A 20697-nucleotide genomic window follows, 5' to 3' on the forward strand; every position below is an offset into this window, starting at 1 on the left:
ACTTTACAAGTAATTTCTAAACACAACAAAGGAAAGGAGATGGAATAAATATTAAACATCTTCTAAGTGCCATGCACTGTGTTAAGAGCTATACAGATATTATCTTAGTTGTAACTACCCTGTGAGGTATGTGCTACCGTGCTTCCCCGATAATAAGACCTATACCGAAAATAAGCCCTCCCCTTACTGTGTAAGATTCCTCTAAAATAAGCCCTCCCCCGAAAATAAGCCCTCTGGTGTTTTTTCTGTCCAAAAAATTAATAAGACAGTGTCTTATTATCGGGGAAACACAGTATTATGATCTCCATTGTATAGCTGAGGAGACCAAGGCAGACAGGTTAAGTGAGCTGGTCAGGGTCACACAGTTACTAAGTATCTGAGGCTAGATTTGAACTCAGGTGTTCTTGACTCCAGGCTCACTGCTCTACTCACTCTCTCACCTAAACTGCCTCTAAGGGTCTAAGGGACAACAGTTTAATTTGTCTTCTGTATATTACGATACTCTCTTATTCTGGTCAAAAACTCTTTACCTCTTTCAACTAGGTCTCATAAGCCAGTCTCAGTTTTGAAAAGAAAAAAAAAAGGTTCCAACTGTCCTTTATAAATGTCCATTTCTATGAAAAAGAAAAGAAAGGTAGAAGCAATGTGTTGGATTTGTTTGGCACTTTTTCCTGAATATCACAATACCACTGGCTTATAGAATCAGGCTTAACTTTCTTTTTTTTCTTTGTCTTTTTTCTTTTTGGAGGGGGAGGAAGGCTGGGCAATTGGGGTTAAGTGACTTGCCCAAGGTCACACGGCTAGTTTTTATGTTAAGTGTCTGAGGCTGGATTTGCAGTCAGGTCCTCCTGACTCCAGGGCAAGTGCTCTATTCACTGTACCGCCTAGCTGCCTTGAAGACTGTGGGTCTCTACAGAAACAATTGCCTTTCATCCAGATCTTCATATTTTGCCTAGTACTTGATTATACACAAGTGATTGCATAATTATTGAATTTAACAAAGACATGCTCACTTTACAAGATCACTTGGGCTCTGTTAATTTATCTAAAACATCTGCATGAGTCAGAGATTGTATATTTTCATTTTTTTTCATTCTAACCTATAAGTTTTATTCTAACTTATTTCACCTTAACGGATTACACTCATGGCTTCTGGCAAAGCTCCATGTATCGTAAACAATTTCATCTATTCCATTAATCACAGACTTATCTCACTGAAGAGTGCCATTTCTTCAAGAGGAAGAAAAAATCTCATGAACATTGTGGTACAGGAGGAAAAATACCTGCTTTCAGCCTAATTCTATCTGTTCATTGTTAAAACTTTTGTATATGAGAAGATTTGGGCGTGATTCAACTTGGACAAAAAAATGAAGCTCTTTACTTCAGGACGGCATTAAATGTCTAAGATGCTTTTATATCATCTTTGGGAACTGAGTGTTCCCATATCCATTAATTGCTAGGGAACAGATGACTAACTTTTCTTAGTTATTTGTATGTTTATCTGATTATAGGGTGCATCTCCTTTGTGATGCCTATACCCAGGAGAAAAATCATTAATTTAGCAAATGTGTATTGAGAATCTATGATTGATTCATCAAGACTAGATGCTGTGGGACATAAGGATAAATAAGTCCTAATTCTTCCCTGCAACTATGAGGCTACCAGTGGAGTACTCAGACTGTCTACCTGAGCAGCTCATCCTCTCTTCCTTTCTTTTCCTGATGACATCTTTCTCCTCTCTCAATTACTCTTCAAGGATGCTTATTATTGGTTATACTTCACAGGCTGATAATACCATGTTTCCTTCCACCACTTCTCATAATGCTCATTTTCAGTTTTTTAGAGATTGTTGTGTTCTGTGTTTCATGGAAATATAATGGCATTAGAATATTGATGTTAAAAAGATAGACCTTAATTTACAGGAGATTTGCTACTTGAAGGAAATCCAGCCCCTTCTCCTTTTTCTGTTTAATTATTGGTTCAAAAGGTCCATTGGTGCTGTCTGTCAGGATCAGGAATTGTTTCCACATGACAAGTTGCAAGGGTTTGAATTAGGGTCTTTGTAGAAGACATGGAAAAGAAAGGAATGTTTAATGACACATTGATCATGTAACTACAGAAGACATCCCAAATCTACATCTCTGGTATGACCTAGGTAATTCTCCCTTCCACCTAGATGATCCACAAGTACTTGACAGTACGTATTTAAAACTGATCCTGGGCAGCTAGGTGGTGCAGTAAGTAGAGCACTGGCCCTAGAGTCAGGAGGACCTGAGTTCAAATGTGACCTCAGACACTTAACAATTACTATCTGTGTGACCTTGGGCAAGTCACTTAATCCCAATTGCCCTGCCCTCCCCCTCCAAAAAGCCAAAAAACCCACCCCAAAACTGACCCTGTCTTTTCTTTCTACCCTCCAATTCTACCTAGTTAGATCCTCCTCTTTGTTTATACTCAAAACCCCATTGTCTTCTACCATTCCTTCCCATCTGTCCCTTCCTATATTGTTCCAATTGCCAAGTCATAACAATTTTTGTTTTACTATTCAAGATAATTACATTAAATTCCTTAGCATTCTATGTCGACGCCTGGTGGAGGCTTTACAGGAGAACATAGACAAGCATTGCACAGGATCACAAAATGGTGCATGAAATATATACTAATGGATGACCTCCACATCAATGAGATCACACATTCATCAAAGTACCTTTCACTGTAACTACTGTGATGACATCCTAAGAGGAAGTATAGCACACTGAAAAATGTGATAAATTGGAACTGAAGCACCAGGGTTCAAGGCACAAGGCTCTTATCGTCTTGGAAAGGTAACAACCTCTCAGAGCTTCATTTTCCTAATCTGTAGAATGGGAATAATATTTATATTACCAGATGAGTAGATGTTCTGAGAAAAAAAAAACATGTTTTACTTTATAAATGCTTGTTGTTATTGACTAATCTACCTCATCTCTTTCTTTTTGGATCCATCTTGTACATAACACTTTTAGATTCATATTTCCCAAATACAATGCTTATGTTTCTTCCCATTTAGAAACTTCAATAGAACTTCACTGCCTGCTGAAGTTCTATTTGAATTGAATCTAATTTGAATGAAATTCAAATTGATGAGCCCCGTGTTCAAAGCTCTGCAAAGTTTGGCTGCAATTTTTCCTTCCCAACTAATCTCCTACTATTTTCTAATTTCCTGTGCTATCTCTCTGTACTATCTGTCATTCTCTGAATACACTGAAGCTTTCTCACCTCTACAAGTACAGAGATTTTGTTTCCCCTGTCTCATCCTTTCTTTTCATATTTTCTTGACATCAGTCCAACTTATCTACAAGCTATTATATAGTAATCATGTTTTTCTACAATGTTTTGCAAAAAGTAGATGATCAAAAATGAATTTTGAATGAAAGACTATAACTGAAGAGTATCTGACTAATAAGTAATGTGGCTGCTCTTAACTTGTCTCTCCCTCTACGTTTTTCCTCTACCCTTATTTCTCTCTGTTTTGATACTTTAGAAATATTATCTTAAATATGTTCATGGACCACCATAAAAAATAAGTTTGTTTTTTCTTTTATATCATTTCTACAATAATGGTTCTTCACTGCTTTAATGAAAATTGAGAATATCACAGATATACATTGCTTTTCACCAACATTCCCCTCCATTTCTCTTTTAGAGGCATTTCAAGAAAACCGTACAACCAACATGTTGCAAAGTCTTCATTATGTTTTTCTTCCCCTTTCAATAAGGTACTTTTATTCATTGGATAAGGAAGGCACATACCTAAAGGGAGAATTCCCTTTTATCTTTCTTGGCAATAATGATGTACCAGGTAAGAACAAATGTCAAATGCCTCATGACCAGCAAACAAGAAAGGAAACTTCACTTTCTTTTTCTCAACTCCAAAATCCCAATGGTCAGGGAAGCTTCCAGAAGACAGAGATAAACCATTTTTCTCCCTTGAAGGGATCATCCCATCACAATATATTTCACATCCTTAACTTTCTTCCATTTCTCTTTTTTCACAAGTTAAATGAATTTTATAGGTAATTGTCTAATGAATCTGAAGGCTAAATTCTGCCATCTGTCTCTTGATATACTGAGTGAGCAAACAAATCTTGCGTGCTCACTGAAGATTCATTATAATGTTAACACATTGGATGGGCTCTTTCTTTTCCCAGGTCACCTGGAAGCTAAGACTAGACTTTCTTACAGGTTAATATTTGCCTTGAATGAAAGGAGAAATTGTCTCCAAATGATATTCTAGGATTACATAGTTATAGCTTTACTATAATTTCCATCATTTTCCCTGACCAGACTTGCTAAGATTAAAAAAAAATTATGATAATCTCTAATAATTTCATTTGAGCTCCTCTGTATTAAGTACTTTCTAGTGTTGTATCATATAACAGTAGAAAGCAGTTCAGTGCAGATACTGAAATATTCAGTCAAGAAGACAAATAAAAAGAGGGAATCAAGCAAACGAAAATGTACATTTCTAACATAAGTTGGAAGATAACCAACAAAATTAATAGAGAAATACCCCATCATTCTCTTTCCTCTACACACTTCAGAAGCATTTTGAGAAAACAACAATCTATTTTAAAATTTCCAAGTCACATTCTACTAGAAATTGATGCCCCAAATATCATACCATCTTTTTAGTTCCAGTGACATTTCTTATGATTGTTACACACACTTATCTTGGGATCAAAAGCAAAAACAGGTTCTGCTGAATCTTAACACTTTCCAGGATATAAACTGGAAATATGGAATCTGCTTAGAAAAATGACAAAAACTGGAAAGAATGATGAAAACTTAAAAATCACTAATGCTTTCCTAACAAAAAGGCATTCAAATTAAAATTTTACTTTTGATCAAATAATGTAAAAGAGCTCAAGTTACTGTTAGAAGTTAATCATATATTAATATAAAAATAACCTGAAATTTGAATATTTTCTAACATTTGAGTATGTGTGCTTTTAACTGACAAGGTGCTAACTGCCATGACAGCAAGAATTTTAGGATATTTTCAATACTTACTGGTTTTGATCTAATGGAAACTGGAATCGACTATGCTAAAATCAAATATACTAGTGGATTCTGGTTTAATAGTATTTTAAGTGGACATTTTCTTCTCTATTATTCATTATTTTATGAAGATAAATTTGATCTGAATTTATTTTGAAGAATTTTTTTCATCTATTAGTTACAAACAGAAATTCTTCATTTCTTTTGATGTCATGAACTCCTAAAAATGTTTTTAAATACATAGAATGGATGCCTAGTTTTTCAAAGGAAATCAGTTATATTGAAGTATAGTTATCAAAAACAAATTCAAGGACCCAAGACTATAAGTTCCTAGTTAGAATAATGCTATAAATAAATCAATTAGTAGGCACTTATTAAATTTTCATTTATTCATTGTCTGTCATCCCTTCATTCATTCATCAAGAGTCTACTATGTGCCTAGCATTGTGCTTGGAGTTACAGGGTCCAAGAGATGTATAATTGACAGCAGTCCTATTACATTGTGAGCTTCTCAAGGGCAGGAATTGTCTTTGGCTTTCTTTGTATTCCCAGCACTTTGCACAGAGCCTAGCATATAGCAGGTGCTTAATAATTGCTTATAGATTGATTGACTTTTGATACCTTAAATTATCGAAGTAAACTTTGAGATTGTTTAATAATCCCCCTTGGGCACTCCCAAGAAAAATACACAAATCTATTTCAACACTCCTGGAGTGACTTTGTATGCATAATATATTTAGTAGGCTATTTTGTTTTTTGCATCTGAAATTTCTGATACAGGACCACAAGAAAATATAGAGACAGTAAAAGAGGCTGTCCTTAGAAGAAAGAAAAAAAGGTCTGGCAAGTAGAGTATAAGGAAGAAGGAGAAATATCATGGGAGACAAGAAAAGTGACATATATATCTGTGGAGTTTTCTCATGTTGAAGAGACACCATGGCAAGTGAAAAAGGTGCTCAGTTTGAAGTTAGGAAGGCCTAAGTTACTCTGACACTTTTTAGGACCCTAGAAAGGTATTTAATCTGCATATGCTTTATCTAGGATATATCTACCAAGTCATTTGCAGATCTGCAAAGGAGAATGGAAATTTCCATCCAAAAATTCTTCACATTAATAAAATCCCATATTCTTCATATGTTTACACATTTGTGAATTGGATTTTTTTTAACCTATCCCTCTCATTCTCATTTTTTCCTGACTCTGATGGGCGGTGAGCTTTTTTGCCTTGTCTTTCTAGGGTTCAGGCCTCTAGGACACTTCCTAGCAGTCTCTTCTCTATGTCCCATGACCTCTTCTGTCTCTCCCCTTCCAGCACCCTTTTATATATTGTCCACTCCTGGTTAGAATGCAAGCTCCTGACTGTCTTGCTTGCTTGTATTACCTCTTCAGCATTTACCACAGCACCTGGCACACACATAGTAAACAATAAACGTGTGCTCTCTCTCTGTCTGTCTCTCTATGTCTGTCTCTCTCTCTCTCCCTGCCCCCCTCTCTTTCTCTGTCTGTCTGTCTCTCTCCCATTTTCCATTGCTTTCTTTGGGAACCCTAATCAAATAAATACTTCCTACTTCCTTTGCTATCTGAAAGGGCATATCAGTCAACTCCCCAGTGGCTCCATCCAATCCACCATTTCCGCGACTTCCCAAACTGAAATGCCGCTCCCTTAGCCATGCTTTTATATATGTTTTCTCATTTTTTAGAAAGTAAACTCCTTGAGGGCAGGGACTGCTCACTTTTTCTTTTATTCTTCCAGAGTTTACCACACAGGGCTTAGTACAAAGTGTTTCATAAGTACTTCATTCATTCGAGTATTTTTATTTCTTCTTGCTACCAGAACTGTAATATCTATGGGGAAGAATCACAATCAGGGGCCCAGGACATGCTTTTATAATATTGAGTAATCCTTACATTATTCCTTCTTCTGAGGGAAAAATTGGCCAAGTGATTTTTTTCCCCCAGCATGTGGCACATATGTTAATGTGAAAGAACTAAGCCAACTTAGAATCCCTTGGTAGTTTAGTAGAAAGAGTACTGACAGCTTAGAAGCTGCAGGCCTTCTGGTTAAAGATTAACAGTATGACTTTGTCAAACAGCATGACGAAGTAAACACAAACGACAATGAAGGAGCTGAAACTGGAATTCCACCCTATAGAAATAGTGCTCAGCTAGTCTTTTGTTATTAACATCGTCAGCCTGTATTTACAGAGTTGAGGCCAGGTCAGTTAAAGAGAGTACCTGGAGAACAGCGATATAAGAGCAGAGGGTAAAAGAAAATTCTTTGTTGGGGTGGGAAAGAGCTGCACAAAAGGGATAGAGGATCAGAACTAGTCAAGTGAATAAGAGAGCAGCAGCTAAAATAACAACAGCAAAACCCAACTCAGATTGATATTAGACATCGAATTCTGCTCTTCTACACCGCAGTGAAAATTATTCAACCCTCTGCCAACAGATTCAGCCAAGAAGAATCTCCTACAGGCAGCCAGCTTGCATGAGTGATTCCAAAGGGAAATTCAACACTTTTTTTTGTATAATAACAGCAACAAGAGCAAAAATAATTCATCTAATTTCCATACTCATATTTATTTCCAGGCTAGCTATTCCAGGCAGGCTTCAAACTCTACAGCAAAAAGAATCTTCAATCTATAATCATCCTTCTTTCTTCCCTTCCCTCCCTCTTCTTTTCTTTTCTACTTTCAAATTATGATATAGTGAGGTGTCATCCTCATTTCCCAAGAATAGTTTGGTTAAGGTAAAGAATTGCAGATTAATTCAGTTCTTACCTGTCCACCTTTAGGTTGATATCTGATGTTGTCTGTGGATCCAATTTTGGACCTTACGTTCTTCAGGTCAGGTAGTGGCTGGTTAATAAGCCGTAGCTGTTTAGGGGTAGCTGGAGACTTTGGAGGAGTGCGGATAATGGCAACTTTTTTCTCAGTGGGCACCAGGATGCCAGATTTGGGAGTTCCCGGTGTGTGAGGGGTTCTAGGGTAACTAGGGGTGCCAGGAGTGCCTGGGGTACGGGAGGAATAGCTGGGTGGTGTACCAGGAGTAATGGCAGTGGACCCTGGAGTGGTAGGTGTTGATGTACCGCTTTTTCCTGTTCTGCGAATTGGCTCTGACCCTAGAAGGAAAGCAACAGAAAATGGAAATCAGTTTTCCAAGGTGGATTTGTCCTTTTAGGTCAGGATAGTTATTTTAGCAAGTGAGTGTGGTGGCATGTGTCTATAATCCCAGCTACCAAGGAAGCTGAGGCTGGTGGAATTTTTGAGCTTGGGAGTACTGAGCTGCAATGGGCTAAGCTGATCACAGTAGGTGCTCATCAGTGTTCATAGTAAGGACAGTACTGGTGTAGTGAGTTCCTGGGAGTAGGGATCACTATGTTGTCTAATGAATGGTTAAATGATCCAGGGAAGAAATGGAGCAAATCAAAGCTTCCATGGCAATTGAGAGTGGGAGAGAGGGAGGGGAGAGAGGAAATTAGGCAAGAGGAGAGAAGAGTAGAGAAAAGAAGAGATAAGATAAGAGAAAAGAAGAGAGGTGAAAAGAGGTGAAGACAGGGAGAATTTTAGAGGTAGAAGACCCAGGCTGAACCATGGTACTGCCACTTGGTGACATTAAGCAAGTGTTCAAGGCCAAGCATGATTCCAGCACTTCAACAAAGGGAAGTTTACTAATAGTAGAAGGGAAGGAACTCAGCAAAAATGCAGCATTGGTTCATCTAGACAGCTCCTTCCTCTCCATAAGGAGATGCTTTTTATCAAAAAGGGAAGGGAGATCCATCAAATCTGACTTTGATTCCTTATAAACTTGCCTTTTTATGTCTTAAGTGATCAGGAAAGCATATCCGCCGTCAGAGTCATAGGCCCCTGGACTAATCAAGCCTCAGCTCTGCCTTTCATAGAAACACATGGCAGGGACCATGGCAGACTACTCCTACAACAGTAAGTTACTTGACTTCCAAGGGTCTTAGCTTCCTCATCTGTAAAATGAAGGGTTTGGACTAGAAAACTTCTAAAGTTTCTTATACCTTTAAGTCTTATTATGTGATCTTTTAAAAATCCAACAGTTTGAGTAAAATATAAGACCATAAACAAGATTTAGGGGATCTAAGAATGAAGAATTTCTTTTCTAAAAGTTTGGTTACAAAAAAAAAAAAAGATGTCTGGTTACTCACAGACTCAAAACTTATACTACCTTTCTTTTCCTAGGGTTTAAAAATGTTCCAACTTACCATAATGGTATTAAAGATGTGGGGGTAAAAATACTTTTCTCCATTATATAACTAGAGAAATTTAATATTATAGGAACTGATCTTCCCAAGGAACCAGAGGCTGATATCATTATTTTCACCATCCAGAAATCCTTACAGGCACAGATGGTGCTTTCATGACCTATCCAAATATGTTCTTACTCTAAACTTACTCTAAAGTACATTGCTACTTTCTAGGTTCCTTGCTCTCTACTTAAATATACAAATTTAATTTGAAATGAGATGATTGATAGGTGTAAGCAACCTTGCTTTGTACTACTCTCTTCCACCAGAGGACATTTTAAGAATGATTCTGTTTTCCTCCTAAATCTTCTCTTCTCTAGGTTCAGTATTCTGGGTGGAGTATTGGCTAGAGCACTGGACCCAAGGTCAGGAACCTGACCTTGGCCTCAGATACTAGCAGTGTGATTGTGAGCAAGTCACTTAACCTCTGTCTTCCTTTGTTTCTTCATCAGCAAAATAGTGGTAATAGTAACACCTATCTCCCAGGGTTGTGGTGAGGCTCAATTGACATATATACATATACATATACACACACACACACATATTTACAAAGCACTTTGCAAACCTTAAAGTGCTATATAAATGCTAGCTATTATTGTTTCTAGTTTCTGTGGAGTACAAATTCAATTTGTTAAAAAGCTTTCCACAAAAATTACATTTCAAAACTTTTAATATAATTATATCTAATAAACCTTTTAGACTTTTTGATAAATTAATTCAATCACCGGGTTTTTCAGAATATCACATCACATTATTTGTCTCCTTTCCAAAGAGTTCCCTCAAACTATCCTCCTCTCACCCCTGCCCAAACCTGAAATGCTTGACTTTTGATTAGGTAAAGAAACTAACAACTTTTACAAACTTGTTTAAGAGAGACTGGGAGGAGGGAAAGTCTTCCCTTCTGGGAGATTCTGAATCGCTATACATCTCCAGTCACAGCAATAGCACAGTATGAATGTGGAGAAAGTCTAATTAAAGACAGGTTATCCTCTCAGCCATGGGGCAGTTCCTACTGAAATGATTTTTAGCCCCAGGGAAAACTTACTAACTATAATCACTGTGAACCTTGTGGAAAACTGCTTTATGCTTCAAGACAGTTAAAAATCCAAGACAAAACCCTATGTGCTGTATTTCCAGATGATAGAATGCTGAAATCTCAAGGATATCTTAACTATTTCTTTGGTACTTTTGCTGGAGTAGTTTGAGCTTTGTCTGTCAAAATATAAACTCATTACCTCCTTGGATACGTACTTTGAGGTTACAAAGGCTAAATTCACATTCTTTGGGCTGTAAAAAAATCAAACCATACACTTTTACAGATCGAGCTGTTGACAAACTCTACATGGCATTGCATTTGCTTTCTCTCTGGCTAGAAGCTTTTCTGTGAAATAATTTCCCTTTTCAAACAGCTTTACAAAATGTGAGTTATTTTCTTGTCTGCAACGAGACAGAGGATAATATAAAAGAACAGGTGAAATGCTACATGGTCTAACTGCTATTGCACCTGCTGGGTATTGCTATTTCCTGACAAAGTATGTTCTTCTCCCTCGAACTTAGAATCATAGGTTTCAAGCTGGAAGGGACTTTAGCTGTCCAGATGTCCAGTGATTTTCACTACTAGTGCTAAAATGCTACAATACTGAGAACCTGAATAAGGACAAATTTCATAAGAAAATTGAGATGAAAAAAAGCAAATGATATGAAAAAAACTTTATTTTAAATAGTTCAGAATGAATTAGCTTAAAGGAATGAGATCATGGAGTCAACACAAATTTAGTTTTATTACCTGTTACTGTTTGGGTGGCTGCCTATGAATATAATTCAAGATATTGCTAATATACTCTTGAAACCCTTCACGGGTTGATCAGTTTTCTCAAAGATTGCCTATCTTCTGGTCAGCTCTTCCCCAGTTCTCTAAATAACTGAGCTGGACAATTATGCAAAGAAGTGTTCTAACTTGAAAAATCACCCTGGACTGAGAAATCAAAGCATATTAAAACTTCAGAACATTCTATGCTATTTGTTTTTTAAAGATGAGGTCAGAATTCTCATTGCAAAGATTGATGATCTCAAGGTGACATAACAAGAGTAATATCTTAATGCTACTCTGATACAATAAATGTTGATAATAATTGTAACCATGCCTGAACAACAGACAATTCAAGAAAATAATCTAATTTACTGGATGTTTTTTGAGGTAGAATGGTTGGAGGAAAGATTATTGAATTGGCACTTGAAAGATTTAATTTCTAGGTCATCCATTAGCCAACTAAGTAGCCCTTAGCACTCATTCTTTCTGATTCTCAGTTTTAAATGAGAGGTTTAGACTGGATCAGCACTATTGTCCAATGAGCTCTGAAGATTTATGCTTCACTTTCCTAGTTCAGGGCCATATAACTGAGCCAAGTCAGAAAACTGTGTAGTTAGTATCTTAGTAGCAATATGCACATACTTCTACAGTGAACTTTTAGAAGATTTCTATAGTAGATTCTTAAGAGACGGTGATTATGTTACAAGGGGCATGACTAAAGAAAAAACATGACATATTTGGTCAGTACCTTGAAGATAATTCTAGATGTTGGAATGATCAAATCTGCCACCTAGAACTAACTTCATTCTTTTTTGTTATTCATGTTATGCCTTCTATGCAGTACATAGATATTTATACCATTATATTGTATTAGTTCACATATATGTGTATGTGCATATATGTGTTTTTATTTACATTGTTACAGTTAATCTCTGGGTAGTAACTAATACTCATAGGGGCAGCTAGACAGGTCAGTGGATAGAGAACTGGGCCTGGAGTCAGAAAGGCCTGAGTTCAAATCTTACTTCAGACACTTACTAGCTGTATAACCCTGGACAAGTCACTTAACTTCTGTTTACCTGAATCCATTGGAAAAGGAAAATGGTAAACCATTTCAGTATCTTTGCCAAGGAAATCCCAAGGACAGTATGTGTCATGAAGAGGCAGATATGAAATGAATGACTCAACAACAGTCACTGCTGCATACAAGGAATTGCTCCTTTGGCTTTTACAGCATCAGAAATCAAGAGCCATAAGGAACCTCAACAGTGGTCTACTCAACCCCCACTCCCCCTTTCATTTTACAGACGCAAAAATTGTCTCACAGAGGTTAAATTAATTTCTCCAAAGTCCCATAGTTAATTATTGTCAAAGGTAGGATTTGAATCCAGGTTCTCTGGATCTTAAGCCAATGTTCTCACTGTTTACTCCACTGCCTGCCATGTATACAAATTTCTAGATATTAATCCTTTAAAAATGGTGTAAATCATTAACCCAATTGTACTCCCTCTAAAATGTGCTTGATTTAACAGATATTTTCTATAAAAATTTCTCTTGTCAACCTCCCTTTGCAACATATCCTTTCTCTGAAGGTAAGACAGTAGATTTTCATGGACTGAGATGACATGAATTATGTACAAATAAATATTCAATAAAATATATTGGCTATATTCAACAATAAACAATAATAGCTTTAGAGCTGGAAGAAACCTAAGACATCCCTTCATTCAAGCTGCTCATTTTGCAAATGAAGGAACTGAGACTCAGAGAAATTCAATGTTTTCCCCAAGGTTTCACAGACAGTATCAGAGCCTGGATTTAAACTCATATCTTTTAATTCCAATTCCAGGGCTCTTACTCCTACACTATACTGTCTCTACCATAGAATCCAGCAGTTTTAGAGTTGGAAGTGGTCAGAGTAATTACCTAGTCCAACACCATGATTATACAGATGAAGAAACTGCTATAGAGTATTTAAAGACATTAGCTCATCTAATTAACTATAATTTCAGGATTAGAATTTGGGTCTCTGTATTCTTAGTCAATGAGTGTTCTGTCCAAGCCGGAAAAGTTTTAATATACAGGGAGTCTCAAAAGTCTTGGGTTAATTTTAAGCAGCATTTAAAACTTTTGGAACACCCTGTATTTATGTCTTTTATGAAGGCCAACATTGTTATAATAAAATGAGTTATTATTATAATAAGCTCAAACTAAAGGAATGCAAACAATTTAATGTCCAGACAGATAATATAATCCATTATAACTTCAATTAGAGATCAAAATATCTTAATGTTCAAACAATCATGTTATAATCCTGTCATCAGTTTTTTGTTAAGATTAAGCATATTTTAAATAAAAAATTTCTACTATTGAGGTAGCTCAATGGAGTAGTGAATTGAATTCTGGACTTGGGTCTAAGAAGGCCTGAATTTGAATCACGCCTGACACTTAGTAGATGTGTGCCCCTGGGCAAGGCACTTAAGCTCTCTTAGTTACAGTTTCCCCATCTATGGAATAATAATAGCATTCAGCTCACAGAGTTATTTATTGTGAATATCCATTGAGATACTATGTAAAGTGCTTTGCACATCTGCAATTGCTATATAATTAGCTATTATTGTTCTCCAAATTCATTCCTTCTTTTGAATTTGCATTATCATATTAAAATATTAAACCACAGATGGCATATAGTCTTTTTTTTGAGAAAAAATTTTTTACCCCATTCACATCTACACAATGATAACATCAATAAATTTGGAACCAAATGGATGTTTTGTGCTCAATGACATCTACTTGAGAGGGAAACATATCTGAGCAATCTAACTCCATTGAGCATTGAGATGGTACTTGGGTAGCACCATTTATTTGCTCAAATCACTCAAAACACATTAGCTTCATTTCTTTTTCAAATTTTTAAAAGATAAATTCATTTAGAGAAGACACAAAGAACATCTCCCTAAAGCAAAAACAAAACAAAACAAAAATAAACCACAAATCCCTATAAACTCCTCTACTTGCAGGGGGAAAAATTAAGTAATGCTTGACGGAAAAAAGCTTGCTCAATAACCAGTAATAAACCAATTAAGCAGCAGGCATTAGAGTGAAGTCAAACCCAATTCTCCTTGGGTAGATTTGCCTAACTAACCATGTTTGATGACCAATATTTTAAAAAAATAAAAACCACTTGAGTTGGTTGTGATTAGGACTTTTATCATAATCAGTAACTAAAAGTAGAGGATGATTTAGTTGTTTAGATAACACATGATTCCACAACAACAAAAAAAAGTTTATTATCTGTCCACCTGAGACATTTCCATTAAAATAAGAGAAAAAAAGAATAGAAGCACACATACTAGTGGTTCGTCGTACTGAAGCAGACATAGAAGTGTTGAGGGAGAAGGAATTCTCATCTCTGTCTCCTGATGCACCTCTTCGAGTAGGAAGGATGGAGGAAGGCCGGGGCAGAGAGGAGCGCTTTTCAGGGCTCTTGCTTACACCATCCTAGTCAAAAAGAAAAAATCAAAGCCAAATGTACCATTGGGTCGATCTCATCATTCATTCATTCCTAAATCATTTATTGTGTCTACTATAAAGCAACTATTTTATTAGTTTGGATACACAAAGACCAAAATAAAATTGACTCTCTCAGCGAACTCATATTCCATTGGAGGGCAGATGGTTAAAATGTACACAAATAATTAAAGAAAACACAAGGTAATCACTGGCACCAGAGACTGATGGCACCAGCATCAATTAGGGTAGATTAGAGTAGGCTTCTTATAGAAGTTGACACTTGAGCTGAGCCTTAAAAGATTCTAAAAGGCAGAAGTTAAGGAGGGATGGATTCTAGGTATGGAGTATGATTTTTGGTGCAGTCATAAGAACTGGGGGAAGTGTCTGGTCCTCTCCCCAATCTCTCACTCCCACTCCCCCCTCCCAGCTTTCTTCTTTTAAAGGACAGTAGACATCATAACACAAAGGCTAATTATTGACGTAATAATTTAGTGAAACTTTTTTTGTTTTCAAAAATGTGAACTTTTACCATGATTGACTAACTTTGATACAATCCAGTTGTTTTTGTATATTGCGTATGATTTTCTAGCAATTAGACTAGCACATTTATTAGGTTTCAATTTTTTCATTGCCTATATCATGCTAAAACGAAACGTTTTCCTTTCTCTCCTCCTCACCCCCTGTATAACAAGGTAAATATCTTCTTTTCATATATATCCAAGTACCCCTACTTCTTAGCTTTAAAAGTCTGTGTTTTTCCAAGGGATTTGAAAAAAAAGTATTATTTAGGCAAAAATTCTAAACATGGATAATGCAATTAAAAACTCAAATGACAAGTTTTCTTAAGTATGTTTACTTATGAAGAATTAAGTAAATCAGAAAAAAAAATCAATGTATATAGTATGTGAGACTGATAAGCTATTAATTTATTCATTAAAAAAGGAAAGAAGTAGGAAGTTTATTCTTATATAGATGACATTTTGATAAATTGAGGCTGGAAAGTATTTTTCAGGGAAAGAATATATATACTTTGGTTATTGACTAGCTTTATAATAAAAATAGAGACTTGGAATATGTTTTCTTTTAAATTAAAGTCTGTTTATGTTTTTGACTTTTGCAGTTTTGACAAACCTTGTTTTCTTATTATTTCCTGATTTCATCTCCTATAGATCACATGTCTGATTCTGAATAAGGCAAGGTGAATCTATTGAGGAAGGTCACACAAAAATTGAAAACTGAAAAAGGGAGCTGTTTCAGCAGTATCAGAATGAGGAAACAATGATCTTATCCTGACTGTTGGAGGCAGGAATCTTTGACAAAGCAGAATTCTAGTCATGGAAAATAAGGCAAAGCATACAATGAAGCATATAGAATCCCTCACATAAAAATATAAAAAATATTTTACAGGAAAGAAAGGTGATTTTAGAATGACAAATTTCCATTTTGGGCAATAGGTATAGATGCTGTTATGGAATTGAAGATAACATGGTGTGTTTTCAAGTGAAGAAAATGGATTTTCCTTGCATCTTGCTTATGTGAGGACACAACTCTTGGATGTAAACACCCAAACGTCTTAATGCTCATGTAAAAATGGCAACAATAACAAAGACCTCTGCCTTATTGGAGGGCATTCTGAAAGCTAAAGTTTGGTAGTGAAAGGGAAGAGAGGCAGGGCAGTGGCTTAGTGAAGTAGGAGAGTTTAAAGCAGACAATATCAGAGTTGGAAAAATCTAGGTGTGTTTGCAAGCCAGTCAGAAGGTGCCAAAAAGAAAGCAATATAATGATGATATAGGGAAAATGATAGAGAAGGTCCTATAGGAAGGGTGGGGGAAGGAAGGAAGCAACTCTGCTTAGTAATATTATATATATATATATATATATATATATATATACATATATATATATATATTGACTTCCTTAGGATCACATAGCTAGTTAAGTGTGTCAGAACCTGCGTTTGGATTCAGGTCTTCTTGAATCCAGATCTGGTTGTCTAGCCCCTGTGTCACCTAACTGGGATTAAAGGCAGAATTGTCAGCCTTGGAAATAATTAAGTCCATTCCTTTCTCCTATATAGCATGGAAGGAGAAGAGAATAGGTGAAGAAATTGAGAAGGGTAGAGGTGTGTAGATGGGAGAAGTCAAGGGGACTCTCTTTGTTTCCATATCCTCAACAAAACAGACAGCAAGAGAGTAGCACAGAGGAGGGAAAAACATGTGAACCATTTGCTGTAGCAAATGGGATAAGGAAATGAAGAAAGAGTAAGATAAATGAGTTGCTAAGCAACAGTGAAGTCACACTTATGTAGCATAAATTTATAGTGAATAAAATCTGTTTGATTTTGAGCCTGTTTCCAGCAATGCTTAATAGCCCAGAATCAAGAGGAAAGAAAATCAATAGTAGTTACTTGGGATAGAGAATTCAAATGATGAGAACAAAAGAAAGACAAAGAAATAATGAAATTTAGGGTGATGGTTACAAAATGATTTAAGTGCCTAGTTATGGGCATTTAAGTTAGTATTTAAGTTAGTATGGAAAGCCAGTGAGAAGGTGAGAGAGGGAGCATAAGAGGTGGTGGCATTTCATAGTATAAAAATTTAGAAGTGGCAAAGTTGTCAGGTGATGTAGGGTTTCAGATGTGGCCATGAGGGCATCCAGATGTTTTGTGCTGGACATGGAAGCTGGACATGGATATAAGTAGGTGTTTGAAGATTCCTTAACAGAATGCTGAAATCTCTGATGATGTCAGGAGGGGATGAGGTATGTGAGGGAAGTTAGTAATAACAATGGTGATGATGATGATGATGATGATAGCAGCTGAAGACATTTATTTGGTGCTTTGCAGTTCTTCCAAATAATTTACTAATTTGACTCTCGCAACAACTCTGTGACGTAGGTATTATATCATCTCCCTTGCCCAAATGTGTAAACTGAGGCTCAGAGTTGATGAAATTCATTGCTCATGGTCTACCCAACTTTTCCTGATTTTAAAGTCAGTATTCCCTTCAGCATATCATGCTACATCATACCTTCCTGATACTCAGTTTGTTCATATGTTGATAATTACACTGGTCCTAACTACTTGTCTTACCCGTCATTGTGAGAATCAAAGGAGATAACTAATGTATGTAAAGTGCTTCGTAGTTTTAAAGGATTGCATGAGCAATTTTGCTAGCATGTTAATTACTTCAGAGGACAGTATCCCTAATATTCTGATTATATGCTTAAAAATGAGCCAATTCACCATATTAAGACACTATATAAGAGGCTATATATGATAGAAACATATGGATGGCCATTGCATCTGGCTTTCAAGGCTGTGCTTCTATAGTCCATTGGGAACATTTGTCAAATACAGGGCACACTGATTTACTGTCTATTATTACTAGGATTGAAGTAAGACTAAAAGAAACTACATTTAAACCACAAGGCTAATATTAAAGGTACCAGAGTCCCTGGATAGTTCATGTCTATATGCATGTGCAGGATGTACAACTTCAGGAAGAGACCTATGGCCAGTAGGACATTTCTCTTGGGAGATTATTAAAAATATAAGAATTTGTAAGAAATGATACTTTCTTCCACAAAAAAAGTTTGTAAGACTTGACACTTAATCAAAGTCACGATTGGCACTAAGGTCTCATTTCTAGCTTTGCCCATTATTGATACTTCCATGAGCCAATGAGCACTCACAGATTGGACACTGTCTCTTCTCCTCCTACGTCCATGAAAGCATGTGTGGGAAGTGTAAATGGGTCAGCACAAGTCACCCCACTTGACTGTTCCCATACATAATCAAAAGTGTGGTTTAGAAAAATACAGTAATGACATTGTCTTCAGTGCCAGAGGATGACTATCTTTGCCATAAATCTAGAAAATGTGAATAAGAAAGGATCCCAGGGGTCACAATCATTAATAAAGATCCAGTGGGAATCAGTGGGGTAAGGCTGGGAATTAGGGGTAAATCATAGATAAAAATGGTGCATTCAGAAAAAATGTCATTGTTAACAAGATGTTCTCATGACATGAAGCTCAGCCTAATTTTCTACCTGATGCTGCTGCCTTGTAGCTCAATCAGAAGATGGAAGAGCTGAGATACTTGTCTTGGGGACAAAATATAGTCATAGAAAGTCTAATGTTCATCAAAGCATAAAGATGACACTATTAGCTACATTGTAAAGTAATATATCTGAATAAATCACTATCTCATTCAACCATGCCTTATTTTTATGTGAAGATTTTTAATGTGAGAATAAATCCAATAAATGACATCAAGTGGCTAAAAGCCTCCAAGCAAAAAGATGTTATTTGTGTTACAGGAAATATTCTTTTTCAAAAACAACAACAACCAGCACATGGAGGGTGGGGGGGGGGAGAGAATTCTAGGCTTAGAATCAGGAAGATGCATTCAAAACCTGCCTGACACTAGCTGTATAACCCTGGGAAGCCATTTAGTCTCTGTATATCATAAGAATGTCCCTAGGACTGAGACAAAATCTAAGTGCCTTGAACTCAGGGCTTATGTGCCTTTGTTTCCTTTTTGTTGCTTGAATGACATCTCCTAAATCACTTGGTTGTAGATCTGTATGGGGGGGAGAGAGAGTTTTCACATGAAAAGCTCCCCCAGGGTAATGTCACAACCCTTTTGTGTATTTATGCATAGAGTCTTGCTACAAAAAAAAAAAATCTGGTAGCTTTAAGGACTGAATAAAAAGTAGAAATCAATACATCCCAACTGATTGATTGGATACTAATATCCTAAAAGCAGTTAAGACGGTTGTAATTTGTGAAGAGACTGCAATGACTAAGGAGTCAGTGATTTGTCACGTGGTTTTTCAGCCAATCACAAGGCAACTTTTCCTTCTGCCTACAAAAGCCCTTGGCCTTGGCTGTTCATTATAGGTACACATACCTTTAGCATATGTGTTTTCAATGGCTCCTAGTAAGATTGAATCAGGTGCCCATTCCAAGCCACATGGACATACCAGGTAACCAGATTACATCCATTTTTCATGCTAGTTTATTCAGCTTAAGATAATATTGGAATAGCAGAAATGAAAGGGAGAAATTCTTTGGTCAAATTGGATCCTGGAGATAGGCAAACTAGTTATTTTGTGCTTGAAATACTATCTTGGGACCTCTCTGACTCAGAACAGTTTTCTCTATGGGTTAAGTCCACCATTTCCAAACCTTCCCTCACTTTGTCTAACATATATAGCTAAACAAACTAACAGACTAAAGATATTTATACACAGATTATTTAGCAATTATCTTTTATAATGCTCTGAAGCAGGGCACAAAGGGTGCGTGATAAACCACCAGCAAATATAAGGGAGCAACATTGTTTAAATGATTTAAGATTGCATTTTAAGGGAAAGGCATAAAATCTTCATATAATGCTACAATTAAGTAAACAAAATATCTCAAGGAAAGGAGAATCAGATCAGGAATAAGGAGAAAATTATTTTACTTACTGAGAATTTATCCTTTGCTTGTTTATATATACCAGAAGCCTGGTTAGTTTCTCCACCTGCTGCTGTTGGACCAACAACAATAATAAGGATTAATGGTTAAAAGTCATAAGAATATTGAAATAATACCTTCAGTACAACTGGTTATGTCCATAGAGAAGGGCACAATGAAACTTTGTTTATGTTTTATAAAAGATATCTTGTAAATATAGGAACATGGATGAATGTACCACCAACTCACATATAAGCAGTTAGGTGGCACAGGGAGTAGAATCCTGGGACTAGAGTTAGGAAGACCTGAGTTCAAATCCAGCCTCAGACGCTTGCTAGCTATGACCCTGGGCAAGACACAACCACTATCTGCTTCAGTTTCCTCATGTGTAAAATAGAGATAAGAATAGCACCTGTGTCCCAGATTTGTAGTGAGGATAAAATGAGATGGTATTTGTAAAGCAAATATCCTTTCATTTCATCCTCATAACAAATCTGGGATGCTGCTGCTACCACTATTACTACAGCTACTCAGCTACTACTACTACTACCACTACTACTACTACCACTTCTACTACTACTACTACTACTACTACTAC

The 20697-nt window shown here is 36.4% G+C and overlaps 1 protein-coding gene across 16 annotated transcripts in view; it reads right to left on the reverse strand.

Annotated features, from left to right (window-relative positions):
* MAP2 (microtubule associated protein 2) overlaps nucleotides 1-20697 on the reverse strand; it is a 373092-nt gene that overhangs the window by 19253 nt on the left and 333142 nt on the right. For 11 of the 16 annotated variants that reach the window (XM_069075243.1, XM_069075251.1, XM_069075250.1 and 8 more), the window contains 3 exons: nucleotides 20111-20172; nucleotides 14477-14624; nucleotides 7821-8161 (listed from right to left, as the gene is read on the reverse strand). In XM_069075243.1, coding sequence (XP_068931344.1) covers nucleotides 7821-8161; nucleotides 14477-14624; nucleotides 20111-20172 — 551 coding nt within the window. The remainder of the gene's footprint in view (nucleotides 1-7820; nucleotides 8162-14476; nucleotides 14625-20110; nucleotides 20173-20697) is intronic. The other 5 variants (XM_069075249.1, XM_069075247.1, XM_069075244.1 and 2 more) reach the window with 1 other exon arrangement.

Source organism: Petaurus breviceps, unplaced genomic scaffold (genome assembly GCF_028583685.1).
Source record: "Petaurus breviceps papuanus isolate PSGF00001 unplaced genomic scaffold, PetGlider_PUasm1.0 90903, whole genome shotgun sequence".
NCBI classification, from domain to species: domain Eukaryota; kingdom Metazoa; phylum Chordata; class Mammalia; order Diprotodontia; family Petauridae; genus Petaurus; species Petaurus breviceps.